We start from the raw sequence: 13,929 nt of genomic DNA, 5'->3' as shown, positions 1-13,929 counted from the left end.
GTGTCTATGTGTCTTTGTTTCTGTGTGTATGTAGGGGGAATATGTAACCTTAAATATTTACATTAGAAAAGGTTTTATGGAGTATTGCTTGGCAATCAAAAATAATGAAATCTTGCCATTTGCAACTAAGTGAATGGAACTGGAGGGTATTATGCCAAGTGAAATTAGTCACAGAAAGACAAAAATCATATGACTTCACTCATATGAAGACTTTAAGGGACAAAACAGATTGACATAAGGGAAGGGGAACAAAAATAATATAAAAACAGGGAGGGGAACAAAACAGAAGAGACTTATAAATATGGGGAACAAACTGAGGGTTACTGGAGGGGTTGTGGGAGGCGGGATGGGCTAAATGGGTAAGGGGCACTAAGGAATCTACTCCTGAAATCATTGTTGCACTGTATGCTAACTAACTTGGATGTAAATTTTAAAAAATAAAAAATAAAAATAAAAAACAAAAACAAAGAAAACATTTTAAAAGGAAATTTGTGAGTTAATCACCAATCTCAAGAAGTTAGAAAAATATTAATATTAAGTAAATAGAAGGGACAACAAAGAGTAGAAATACATTAAACAAGTAAGATAGAAATCAAGAAATAAACTGTTTTTAAAAAGAACTAATAGGGATGCCTGGGTGGCTCAGTCAGTTGAGCGTCTGACCCTTGAATTCAGCTCAGGTCATGATGCTAGGGTTGTGGGATCGAGCCTCAAGTTGTGCTCCATGTTGAGTGTGGAACTTGCTTAAGATTCACTCTCTGTCCCTCTGTCCCCCTCACCTGCTCATGCTCGCTGTCTCTCTCTAAAATAAAAAAAATAAAATAAAAAAATAAAGATAATTAAGAACTAATACAATGAACACACCTCAGAGTAATTATTTAGGAAATAAAGAAGATACAAACAAATGTTTATTAGGTATGTAAAGGGTTTATAACCACCAACAGGCATTTTAAAACAAGTGAGACTTTACAGAAGACCATGGGGGAGGGGAAGGAGAAAAAAAAGAGAGGGAGGGAGCCAAACCATAAGAGACTCTTAAAGACTGAGAATAAACTGAGGGTTGATGGGGGTTGGGAGGGAGGGGAAAGTGGATAATGGGCCTTAAGGAGGGCACCTGTTGGGATGAGCACTGGGTGTTGTATGGAAACCAATTTGACAATAAATTTCATATATATTAAAAACAAAAACAAGTGAGATTAATATAGACAACTTTATGCCAATAAATTTGGAAATTTAGCCAGAATTAACTTTTTTCTAGAAAAATAGAAACTGGTTCTAGACAAAATAGAAAAAATAGACAAGAAAATTGAATCAATATATATTTCTTAAAAATAGACTTTATTGGGGTTCCTGGGTGGCTCAGTAGGTTAAGCGTCAGACTTAAGCTCAGGTCATGATTTCACAGCTTGTGGGTTTGAGTCCTCTGTCAGACTCTGTGCTGACAGCTCAGGGACTGCAGCCTGTTTCAGATTCTGTTTCCCTCTCTCTTTCTGCCCCTCCCCTGCTTGTGCTCTCTCTCTGTCAAAAATAAATCAACTTTTAAAAATAATTAGACTTAATTTTTTAGAGCAGTTTTAGGTTCACAGGATAATTGAATGGAAAATACGAAGATTTCCCCTATATCCTCTGCCCCCACATTTGCATAACCTCCTCCATTATCAGTGTCTCACATCAGAGTGGTACATTTGATACAATTGATGAACTTACATTAACACATCATTATTACCTAAGTATAGTTTCATTTAGGGTTCACTCTTCATATACATTCTCTGGGTTTGGACAAATGTATAATGACATATATCCACCATTGTGATATCACACAGAGTAGTTTCACTGCCCTAAACATTTTCTACCCCACCTATTTATCCCTCCCTCACCACAACCCCTGGCAGTTTTGCCTTTTCTGGAATGTCTTATAGTTGGAATCCTACATATGTAGCCTTTTCAAATTGGCCTAGTAATAAGCATTTAAGGTTCCTACATGTCTTTTCATGGCTTGTTAGCTCATTTCTTTTTATTGCTGAATAATTTCCCATTGTCTGGATGTATCACAGTTGATTTATCCAGTCACCTACTGAAAGACATCTTGGTTGCTTCCAAATTTTAGGAATTATGGATAAAGCTACTACAAACATCCATGTGCAGATTTTTGTGTATTACATACATAAGCTTTCAGCTCCTTTGGGTAAATACCAAGGAGTATGATTGTTGGATTGTGTGGTAAGAGTATGTTTAGTTTTGTAAAAAACTGCCAAACTATAGCCCCAAGTGACTGTACCATTTTGTATTCCCACCATTAATGAATCAGAGTTTTTCTTGCTCCATATCCTTGTCAGCGTTTGGTGTCAGTGTTCTGGATTTTGGCCATCTAAGAAATGTTTCTCATTTTAATTTGCATTTCCCTAATGACATATGATGTGGAGAATCTTTTATTATGCTTATTTGACATCTGTATATCTTTGTTGATGTGTCTGTTCAGGTTTCTGGCTCATTTTTTAATTAGGTTGTTTTTTTTTTCCCCTTATTGTTGAGTTTCAAGAGTTCTTTGTGTATTTTAGATTATATTCTTTATCAGGTATGTCTTTTTCAAACATTTTCTCCACATCTGAAGCCTGCAATTTCATTTTCTTGGTTAATATGTTTTGAAAAAGAAAGGAAAAGGTGGGTTTTATAGGCAAGTTCCATCTAGTGTATAATGTCAATTATGAATATACATGTATAAATCTTAACTACAATATTAGCTCACTAAATCTAGCAATAATTAAAAATAAATCCTATCAAATTTAGTTTTCTGTTAGAAATATGAGTTTTGTTTAACTTTAGAAAAATCCATTTATATGACTCATCCTGTTTACAGAATGGAGAAAAATTATGTGATCATCTTGGTAAGTACAGAAAAATCAACTGACAGTGTTTAATACCCACTTGTGAAATAGAATAAAACTTTTGTTTTAAGTTTATTTTTTTGAGAGAGAGAGCACACATGGGCAAGCTGGCTATTGGCAGAGAGAGAGGGAGAGAGAGAGAATCCAAAGCAGACTCCTCACTATCAGCGAGGAGCTCAAACACACAAACCATGAGATCATGACCTGAGCTGAGATCAAAAGTCAGACACTTAATCAACTGAGCCACCAGGCACCCTGAAATAGAATAAAACTTAATTTCACTTGATGTAAGGTCTTTACCCATTTAAAGTTCAAACATTTAGAAGTTTCTGTATGTGGAACAAATAAGGATAATCATTGCCATCACATATCTTAACAATGGTATGAATTTAAGTAGTAATGAAAACAAAGGAATAAAACATCAAGTATTAGAAAGGAATAAACTAAATTATCATCATTCATAGAATATGCAATTTCTTTACATAAAAAAAAAAAACTTTTAGAGACTACCTAGACAAAATATATTGGATATAAGACAAGTGTAAAAATATTGAATGTATTTCTTTACCCATGTGACAATTAGAAAATGTAATTTAACAAATTTTATTTCCAATATCTGCAAGTGTTTATAAGTACCAATAAAAATAAATATAAGAAAGACCAAAATAAATGATGAGTTATATCATATTTATATGAAAATTGAATATTGCAAAGATGCCCAATTTTCCCAAACTATTCTATAAATTTAATGTGATTGCAACTGAAGTCTCAGCAAGGTCTTAGTGGGAGTGGACAAGTGGATCCTGTAATTTACAATGATGAGTAAAGGGTAGGTGATGCAACATTTAAAATTTTTTTTTAAGTTTATTTATTTTGAGGAAGAGAGATAGTGAGTTGTGGAGGGGCAGGGAGGAAGGGAGAGAGAATCCCAAGCAGGCAGTACAGAGCCTGATGCAGGGCTCAAACCCAATAACCATGAGATCATGACCTGAGCTGAAGTCAGATACTTAATGGACTGAGCCACCCAGGTGCCCCAGTGATACAATGTTTAAACAAAAGAACAAAGTTGGGGGACTTACTCTGCCAAATACCAACATTTCATTATGTTGTAGTAATTAAGATGATATTGTACTAGGTCAGAGATAGTCATATAATTCAAGGAACAAAATAGGGAGCTCAGAAACTTGATACATACTGTAATAACATTTTCTTATTTATAACATGGTTATAATCCATCCAATGTTACATTCAATTATTATAATAACATCCATGTTACATGCCACTTAACATGTAAATTGGCGGATAAAGAACAGATTGAATATATTGCTCTGGAAGCTTCCAGCTGATGCCCAGATATCTGTCCCTTGGGATCTCTGACAGGTAGAAATGGCCATAAAATTTCAGTTCTGTTCAAGACTTTTTGTTCACAGACTGTGACTGGCCACATTGCTGGCAGTAGACCTTTAACATTTTAGAGTAAAATACAGAACTAAAAGTATCCCGAAAAAGGACTTACTACTCTTTTTTTTTTTAATATAATTTATTGTCAAGTTGGCTAACATACAGTGTATGCAGTGTGCTCTTGGTTTTGGGGGTAGATTCCAATGATTCATCGCTTACATACAACACCCAGTGTTCATCCCAACAAGTGCCCTCCTCAATGCCCATCACCCATTTTTCCCTCTCTCCTACCTCCCCATCACCCCTCAGTTTGTTTCCTGTATTTAAGAGTCTCATATTACTCTTTTGAAAAAAAATTCATCTATTCTAAACAGACTGTTTTCCCCTCTGAAATCTAAACATACTTTATATCAGAGATGTCTTAACATGTAATTGATAGCTTTTTTAAAAAAGAGATTTAAAATAAATGATACCTTGATCCACTGTCTTTTGAGATAGATTGGCTCTCTATTTCTTCCCCCTTTACTTTTTTTCCTTCCAATGTTTTAATTTTATTTTTTAAAAAATTTTATTGAGATATAATTGACCTATAACCGTATGTAAGTTTACTGTGTGCAATGTATTGATACAAATATATATTGCAATTTAATTACCACTGTAACATTAGCTAATACTTCTATCACATCACATAATCATTATTTCATTTTGTGGTAAGAACAGTTGAGATCATTTTTCATCTCTTCTGCTTTTCCGTCCTTCTTTCAAGGACAATGTGAGCTCAGAGGGAATGGGGCGGATTGTACATGAATCCTTATTCATTAGAGTCTTCATGAACCCACATACCTAGTGCCTACCCTCTTTGGTACAGCAGGGTGACCCTGGATTTTTTTTTTTCCTCTTTCTTTCAGAATTACCTACATGTAGAATCATAGTTTAGTGAGTATGTGGCCTGTTGGGAGTTGACTTTCTGGGCTTTCTTGATGGCTGGTCACCCTGTTCTTCTCTCTCAGGGCACTGACAGCCAGACTCCAGGACCAAAGGATTCTGGGGGTGGTATGTTCAGTTTCTTTTCCCTGGCTTGAGGCTGAGCTCCTCCATGCTCCTCAGTGGGGGTCACTGCTGTAGGGCAGGCTAAGCAGGAGGCTGCACTGAGCTGGGTTCAGAGGCTCTGCTTCCCAGGCCAGGAGTCAGGGGTGGAACTAGGCACAGAGCAAGCCCTAGGGAATGGAAAACAGGAAGAAATCTAATCCCAGACCTCCAGGGTTCACCTCTGCTGGCCGTGCCTTCAATGGCTTCTGAAAGCACAGCTTGTAATTAATTCCATAAGCATTGATTGACTCCTGGATCCTGCAGTCATAGCCACCCACAGTTTGCTCTCAAGCCTCCATGCTAGCCTTTGCTGCTGAGGCAAGTGCTAAGATAAGGTGTTGGGGCAATACCTCACTCACCTCAGGGTCCAGACAAACCACACCTTCATGAAGTTTCCCTCTGTCTAGTTAACCTCCAGATATGTGATCAGATCATGCCTTCTGTTGGGGATATAGCAACTTTCCTTTCCACCTGCTGGAGTTCTGCCCATCTTTAGAGCATATCCAGATGCCCTTTCTTTCCTGACCACCCCACTAAGGACATAGGACCTGAACCGTGAATATTTAGGCTAAATATCCCTCCTGTCCATGGTCACTTTTCAATGACCAAGGCCCATTGCCCTTGTTGCCCCATCAGTGGTGGGGGTGGGAGCCTGTCTGCCCTTCGCTGGCTGGACAAGGACCCAGGCAGCTAGAGAGAGGAGCCCTCGAAGGTAATGAAGGGGCCATGTGCCTAAGTTGTCAAGAACTCTGTGAGCACATCGTGTTCTAATATATATTAGTATATATATTCAAACTGTTTAATACAGAAAGGTTCACATGCACAACAGAGCAGAAAGAGGAATGAACTGAGTCCTTGGACCCATCCCAACCCATGGTTATCAGTTTCTGCTGGCTGCAAGACTGTGTTACCACATGGCCTCATGGTCACTATCTGCTGCACCCCCATTGTACATCACTGAATGCACATAGTGCTGGGCCGGAAGCCAAACAGCACTGACACTGTCACCTCCTGTGTCACTGCAGTGGTTTCGGCTACTCATGTTTCATAGGGACTTCATTACCTGCCTTGGAGAGCTGTTTTCAGACTCAGTTTTTAGCAATAGGGCCCTTTTTCAAACTTTATCTCCAGTTATCATGGCCAAAACAGATAAAATGGTATTAACATACAATTATTACAGGAGTTTACTTTTATATCATTTATGTATAAAATGGACAAGAATTCTAAAACTGCCAAAAAATATTAAGATTTGAATTTTGATAATGATGACAGAGTTACAATTCTGTTTGTCTTCAATATTCTATTTTGGTTGGACCGCATTTAAAAATCAGTGAGTCACATAGGTAAACTGTTGGCTAATGGAAACAGATTTTTATCTTGATTTTACTCATTTGTCTTGTGATCTCAAGAGTCTTCAATTAAAATTGATCCAAATGGAATAGAATAGAAACCCCAGAACTAGACCCACAAACGTATGGCCAGCTCATCTTTGACAAAGCAGGAAAGAACATCCAATGGAAAAAAGACAGCCTCTTTAACAAATGGTGCTGGGAGAACTGGACAGCAACATGCAGAAGGTTGAAACTAGACCACTTTCTCACACCATTTACAAAAATAAACTCAAAATGGATAAAGGACCTAAATGTGAGACAGGAAACCATCAAAACCTTAGAGGAGAAAGCAGGAAAAGACCTCTCTGACCTCAGCCGTAGCAATCTCTTACTCGACACATCCCCAAAGGCAAGGGAATTAAAAGCAAAAATGAATTACTGGGACCTTATGAAGATAAAAAGCTTCTGCACAGCAAAGGAAACAACCAACAAAACTAAAAGGCAACCAACGGAATGGGAAAAGATATTTGCAAATGACATATCGGACAAAGGGCTAGTATCTAAAATCTATAAAGAGCTCACCAAACTCCACACCCGAAAAACAAATAACCCAGTGAAGAAATGGGCAGAAAACATGAATAGACACTTCTCTAAAGAAGACATCCAGATGGCCAACAGGCACATGAAAAGATGTTCAGCGTCGCTCCTTATCAGGGAAATACAAATCAAAACCACACTCAGGTATCACCTCACGCCAGTCAGAGTGGCCAAAATGAACAAATCAGGAGACTACAGATGCTGGAGAGGATGTGGAGAAACGGGAACCCTATTGCACTGTTGGTGGGAATGCAAATTGGTGCAGCCGCTCTGGAAAGCAGTGTGGAGGTTCCTCAGAAAATTAAAAATAGACCTACCCTATGACCCAGCAATAGCACTGCTAGGAATTTACCCAAGGGATACAGGAGTACTGATGCATAGGGGCACTTGTACCCCAATGTTCATAGCAGCACTCTCAACAATAGCCAAATTATGGAAAGAGCCTAAATGTCCATCAACTGATGAATGGATAAAGAAATTGTGGTTTATATACACAATGGAATACTACGTGGCAATGAGAAAAAATGAAATATGGCCTTTTGTAGCAACGTGGATGGAACTGGAGAGTGTGATGCTAAGTGAAATAAGCCATACAGAGAAAGACAGATACCATATGGTTTCACTCTTATGTGGATCCTGAGAAACTTAACAGGAACCCATGGGGGAGGGGAAGGAAAAAAAAAAAAAGAGAGGTTAGAGTGGGAGAGAGCCAAAGCATAAGAGACTTAAAAACTGAGAACAAACTGAGGGTTGATGGGGGGTGGGAGGGAGGGGAGGGTGGGTGATGGGTATTGAGGAGGGCACCTTTTGGGATGAGCACTGGGTGTTGTATGGAAACCAATTTGTCAATAAATTTCATATATAAAAAAAAATAAAAATAAAATTGATCCAAATGTATGGAGGAAGAGCTTGGAGGAATTTTTTTTTTTCCTTCTAGAATTGAGTCACTGATCTAACAGATGCTCACAGTCTTTGTTATAAATGTAAAAATCAGAGAAGAAACCCAAGCTTAAAATAAGCAAAACTATGTATCCTCTGTCATGAATCGCACGGTGCTCTCAGTTGTAGCTACAGAGGTGGAAACATGTGCTGGTTCTGAGCTGGAATTGTAGGCTCAAATGTGAAGTTTTAAAAAGAGCAGTGCAAAACTGAAGTCTTACTGGGTAACTCATTCACAAGAGGTTTATAAATACAGCATAACCATGCCAAGAGAAGTTTTAGCTTAAACTTCCACCAAAAAAGGAGTTAAATGGGCCACATGCATTAATCCACTGGTAGGTAGTCTATTCTGAAGAGTTAAAATTTTGTAAAAATTTGAGTGGGTTTGGACTTTTATTAGCATTTTAAAATACAAGGAAATGAGATGTTGGAATAAACATTTACAGAAACTCCAAAGCACATCCACAGAATCTCATGGTTCCTGAGAACTCAGTTTGAAAATCATGATATGGTATAAAGTGATTTTGTGAAGGTCCACATTTTCAGCTATTTTGTGCCTAGTCCCTGTTTATCATGTGATTCATTGAGACAGTCGGGTACAGACCACAGTCAAGCAAAGAATATTTGCACCTTGAGCCTGCCCCCTCCTCCTTCTCCCTTGGTGTGTGCTCAGAGTTAAGGAGGTGGGTGTGTCCTTCATCTCAAAGGATTATCCTTTTGTGGTGGCTTAGTCTCTCTCTCTTCCTTCTTCCTCTGCACATCATCACATTTTTGTTTCATATTCACACCCTGACTTTTTTTGTACAGTGTTTTCCGCAGAGTTTGTGGTTGACATTTCTTTTTCTTATTACAGTGATTTTTTTTAATGTGTCTTTAACAGAATCTGTGGTGTTTTCCAGCTTATTTCTTCTCTCTATTGCTCTGAATCTACTTGAGTCTCTTCAGAGACACCTCGTATCTTGCTGTAATGTGTAAACACACCCCCTCTGTGCCTTTTCTAGGTCCACTGCACAGCTCATCATGGAAATCCATTTTCTTGATCCCTAGTTTTATTTATTTATTTATTTATTTTATAATTTTTTATTTAGAAAAAATTTAATGTTTATTTTTGAGAGAGGGAAGGGGCAGAGAGAGGGGGAGACACCGAAACTGAAGCAGGGTCCAGGCTCTGAGCTGTCAGCACAGAGACTGATGTGGGGTTCGAACTCACAAACCGTGAGATCATGACCTGAGCTGAAGTCAGACACTCAACCAACTGAGCCACCCAGGCACCCCAATTTATTTATTTATTTAAATGTTTATTTATTTATTTTGAGAGAGAGAGCGTATACACGAGCAGGGGAGGGGCAGAGAGAGGGTGAGAGAATCCCAAGCAGGCTCCACTCCGTCGGCGCAGAGCCCCATGCAGGTGCTAGATCTTGAGCCATGATATCAGGACCTGAGCTGAAATCCAGAATCGGACACTTAACCCTCTGAACCACCCACCTGCCCTCATACTTAGTTTTAGTTCAAAAGTTTATTTCTTCTTTTTCAGTATTCACTCTCATTTTCCTAGAGCTCATCCTCAAGTCTAGCACGTGGGACACAAGCTCTGTAAGGCCTTTAATGTTCTTGAAGGTGCCTCTCTTTGCCTTCATGCTTGACTGGTTTCTTTCAGCCCTAGAATTTCTCTGTGTGATTTCTTTGGCCCTTCCCTCCCACCCATTGCCCCTGTTGTTTCTCCAGCAGCTGTTGAGTGAGTTCTCCTGGCCTTGTACTCTGAAGGCCCTCTTCATCAATGTCTCACATTTCATCTTTGTGATTCTTATCAGCCAGACCTCCTACCTGTCTATAAACATTTATTTCATAAGTCAAAATTTAATTTTCGTATTGCTGTGTTTTACTAAATGCAATATCCTCTTGAATTTCTGTGAGGATATTACTTTTTTAAGGAGCAATTTTTTTTTGTTCCTTTCGTTCACTTCTTCTTCTTGGATCTTTTCTGTGTCTTTAATTGTGTCTCTCATGCTGAGTGCTGTCCTCAAATATCTTGTGCCTCTGAGTTTCCCTTTCAGAGGACCTCAGGATTAGGAAAGGCTGCCCCAGCCTCTGCAGAAGTATGCAGACTTACTACAGGTCCCCAGTTGCTAAAAGGAGAGGAACTTAACTCCTTGGTGCTAGCATTTTGACCCACTGCCTGTATTTTCTTGAGGGAGTTCTGTTTCTTTTTATTTAAGGATAGCCAGGATTTGTTTTAATGAGGTATGCTAACAGATACAGACACAGAAGTAGCTGTCATGGAGGAAGCAGTTTTTATTCACAGTTCCCTAGAAACAGGAAGCATAGCACACCATGCAGACCCACACAAGAAAACACCGGGGTGGGTCAGGAGGCAGAGGGAGTGAAGGGGGAACATGGGCAAGAGCCTTTGTTGTGGTTTCCGTGGAATGGAACTGGTGAGGCAGGATGAGCCGAGTTCAGATTGGCCAGTGTGAATAATTTCAGTGGGCTCTGGGTGATAGGGGCTGTCCCTAGCTGTCTGGTACCTGGCCCTCTGGTTATTAGGGCAGAGGGACAGAGGCCTAGAATATGAAACCCTGATAAAGGAGGTGGCTGGGGCGTGGGCTCTGGATTTGATGGTTTGCATTTGAGAGATACACTGGTGAACAAGTTGTCTGCTATCTCTGGGAACTGGCTAACCTGGGAGCGGAAGGGGGGCACACTTCATCCAGGGTCAGCAAAGCATCAGAATACAGAAAATAAAAGACATGGATAATAAGGGCTGTTGGCTTTAATTGTTGTTCTTTCTTCCTATTTTGTGTCTTCTTCCCATCCCCTTTATAGAATTTGTTAAGTGCTGGCTGCAGGAGTTTCTGAACATGTGCAGGGAGGGGGCTGGGGAGGATCTATCTAAAACTTATACCTAATTCTTCTCTCTTCACCTGCCCACATTCCCGTCATTGCTATTCATGGTACCCAGTATGCCTCTGGGCTCTGCCTATGCCTGGCAACCTCCTGCGCTTGCAGCTTCAGTCATTCAAGATGTATTGGATAAGCATCAACCAAGCATTGGGCACATTCAGGAGACTGGAACTGGAGCTTTGAGGACAGTGGATCAAAATCCATGCCTGCATGGGGCTGTCAATGGCAGAGAGCTTCTACCCTACAGATAGATAGAAATTTCTCATCTGCTCCTGTCCTATGAAATTGTCTTCAGGATTGACTTTTGCTGAGAACTTTGTTTTATATGCATATGAAAATAACAGTTCATATGAAATGAGGGGGTGATGGTGGACATTGGCCTCTACCAACCTCTGCTCTGAGATCTCCCAGGCAGGCTGTGAATGGTGGCATGACCCAAGCGCGAAGAGTAGCACCTGCCAGAGCTATTCCAGCACAGTCACGACAGACCTAAGGGCATGGGAAACCCACTGCCTGGCAGTGCTGACTCATGAAATCCTTTTTGTGTTTCTAGTGCTGATGAGCGATTTGATGCCACATTCCACACCAACGTGTTAGTTAATTCTTCTGGACATTGCCAGTACCTCCCTCCAGGTAAGATCCACTTCCTTTGTCCTCCTGTAGTTAGACAATTTCGGCATGTTTGGGGTGCTAATCCCCCAATGGTTGCTCACACTAGTGGTGGGCCTCCTTTGCCTCATTCACAACCACCCCTTCCTGTTTTCTTCCCTGTGTGCTTGCATGTATTTCCTGAACTTGATGATGCCATCTTTCCCTTTTTTTTTTTTGTCTTGGGGTCATGGCTCAAACTGTCTTTGGTGGCATGTGTCATATGTTCTTATTGTGTGCCTCATGTTCTTTAAATTGAATCCACAGTGAATGCAAGTCCCCCTTGTCAGGTCATTTTCAGTTCTCCTTAAAACCTGCAAGCTGGGCAACCCTGGCCATTCTCTCCACCCATTTCAGCTCACCATTTCCCCTCCCACCAGACTGCGTATCTTGGCAGGTGCTGCTCTTCAGGTGTTGGGGCGAGATGGTGGACTTGCTGGCTTCTTGAGTGTGTGTGTTACAGAGGACTTGGGTGTTGGGTATAAGAGCAAGTGATTTCAAAGCGGGGCTCATCAATGACTTATTCCTAACTGAGCTTCTCTTCTCCTTCCCAACCAGTTGATGGTTAACTGCTTCCTGGGATTGATTTTTTTTTCCCAAAAGCCCATCATTTCTGTCAATTCACTGGGCCCTGGGCTGTTCACTGAATAATATAGAGCATGAGGAACCTGGGTTTTAATGCTTTGAGGCATGTAGGTATTAACAGAGTTTTAGAAATCTTTGAGATGATTTTTTGCATGTTCTTTCCAGGATTATTTCCCCACTGCAACCATTTAACTTCCTGCTCCCAGGCAATCTGCAACCACCCCCCACCTCACCACCAACACACACACACACACACACACACACACACACACCATACCCACACACCTACCACCCCCTGCACAACACATACATGCATACACATTACACACCACCTACCAGAAAATGTCCAGGGTTGCCCAGATTGCAGGTTTTAAGGAGAACGGGAAATGACCTGACAAGGGGGACTTGCATTCACTGTGGATTAAATTTTTAGAACATGAGGCACACAAAACACCCCACATATATACCTCCCCCATACACATACATGCACCACACCACCCCCCGCACACACACACACACCTACACCACACACACACACATTATACACCATACACATACCACAAACCCCACATATACACCCCACACACATACCTCCCTCACACATACCCACACACCAACAACACACCCCCCCACATACACACACTGTACACCACACGTATACCTTCTTATTCATTTCACAGCACAGCAAAGCTGGCCTTGCCTCCTGAGTTGTTGCTTAAATGCTCTTCCTCCTTAGTGGAGGATAAGCATCCCATGGGAAGATTCCATGTTTATACACCTTAGAACCACCACTAATCAACCAGGTACCTGTCCATAAATGAATGTGTAAGTGATTAAATCCATCAAAGGCAGGTAACTCTCAATAATGTTTGTACAGACTGAAGAGCTATAGATTTTCAGGTTTTCTGTTTTAAAGCACGTGCTTCCATTTTACTTTCCCCAGTTCCTTCACCCCTCCCCCAGCACAAGCAGGCTTTCCACCTAACAGTGGAGACCGTTGGAGACTGAAGCTATGGGATGAGCCTTCCATCACATGCACAGACATTCTTTTTCACCAGGCTGTGAGTTGCAGCTTTTATTATGAGGGCTATTTTAAAAAACTATCTCCAGTAGTCATCAGTATACAAGAATATGGTGTTACAGATTGTTTTGAAGGCTGAAGCTATTTTCAGCTACAAGAAGCAGTACTCCTGAGCCCCAAGCTGCCTGTGTGCAATAGCCCCCTCTGGGGCTTCATTCCTGTGTCCCAGCCTCCATGGCCCCAGGAGCCTGGTAAGGACAGGCATGTTGTGCTGTGAGTGTGGGAGTCTTCCATACATTGGCAGGAGAAGTTTGGAACTTTCTGGTCTGGGGCAGCAAGACTGTGCCCTGGGGGTCATGTAGAACAGATCTGGGATGATGTTCTGTTCATGTAATGAAGCACAGGCAAAAAAAAAAAAAATGTTTTGGGTACAAGATTTGAAATAGAGACTTGGTTATGAAATTACCTTCTTTTCTATTTCATATTTTTATAACAGCTTTATTGAAGTATAATTTACATATCATACAATTCA

The 13,929-nt window shown here is 40.5% G+C and overlaps 1 protein-coding gene across 1 annotated transcript in view; it reads left to right on the top strand.

The window, feature by feature from the left end:
* Positions 1–13,929, top strand: part of LOC124517412 (neuronal acetylcholine receptor subunit alpha-7-like) — a 112,350-nt gene that overhangs the window by 84,737 nt on the left and 13,684 nt on the right. Inside the window, 1 exon segment of the mRNA XM_047086851.1 lies at positions 11,697–11,776. Coding sequence (XP_046942807.1) covers positions 11,697–11,776 — 80 coding nt within the window.

This window comes from Lynx rufus, unplaced genomic scaffold (genome assembly GCF_022079265.1).
Source record: "Lynx rufus isolate CCGP_SWC_20201006 ecotype Redwood Valley unplaced genomic scaffold, mLynRuf1.p SCAF_21, whole genome shotgun sequence".
NCBI lineage: Eukaryota > Metazoa > Chordata > Mammalia > Carnivora > Felidae > Lynx > Lynx rufus.
The sequence above is the reverse complement of the archived record's forward strand: the minus strand, read 5'-3'. Positions and strand labels throughout refer to the sequence as shown.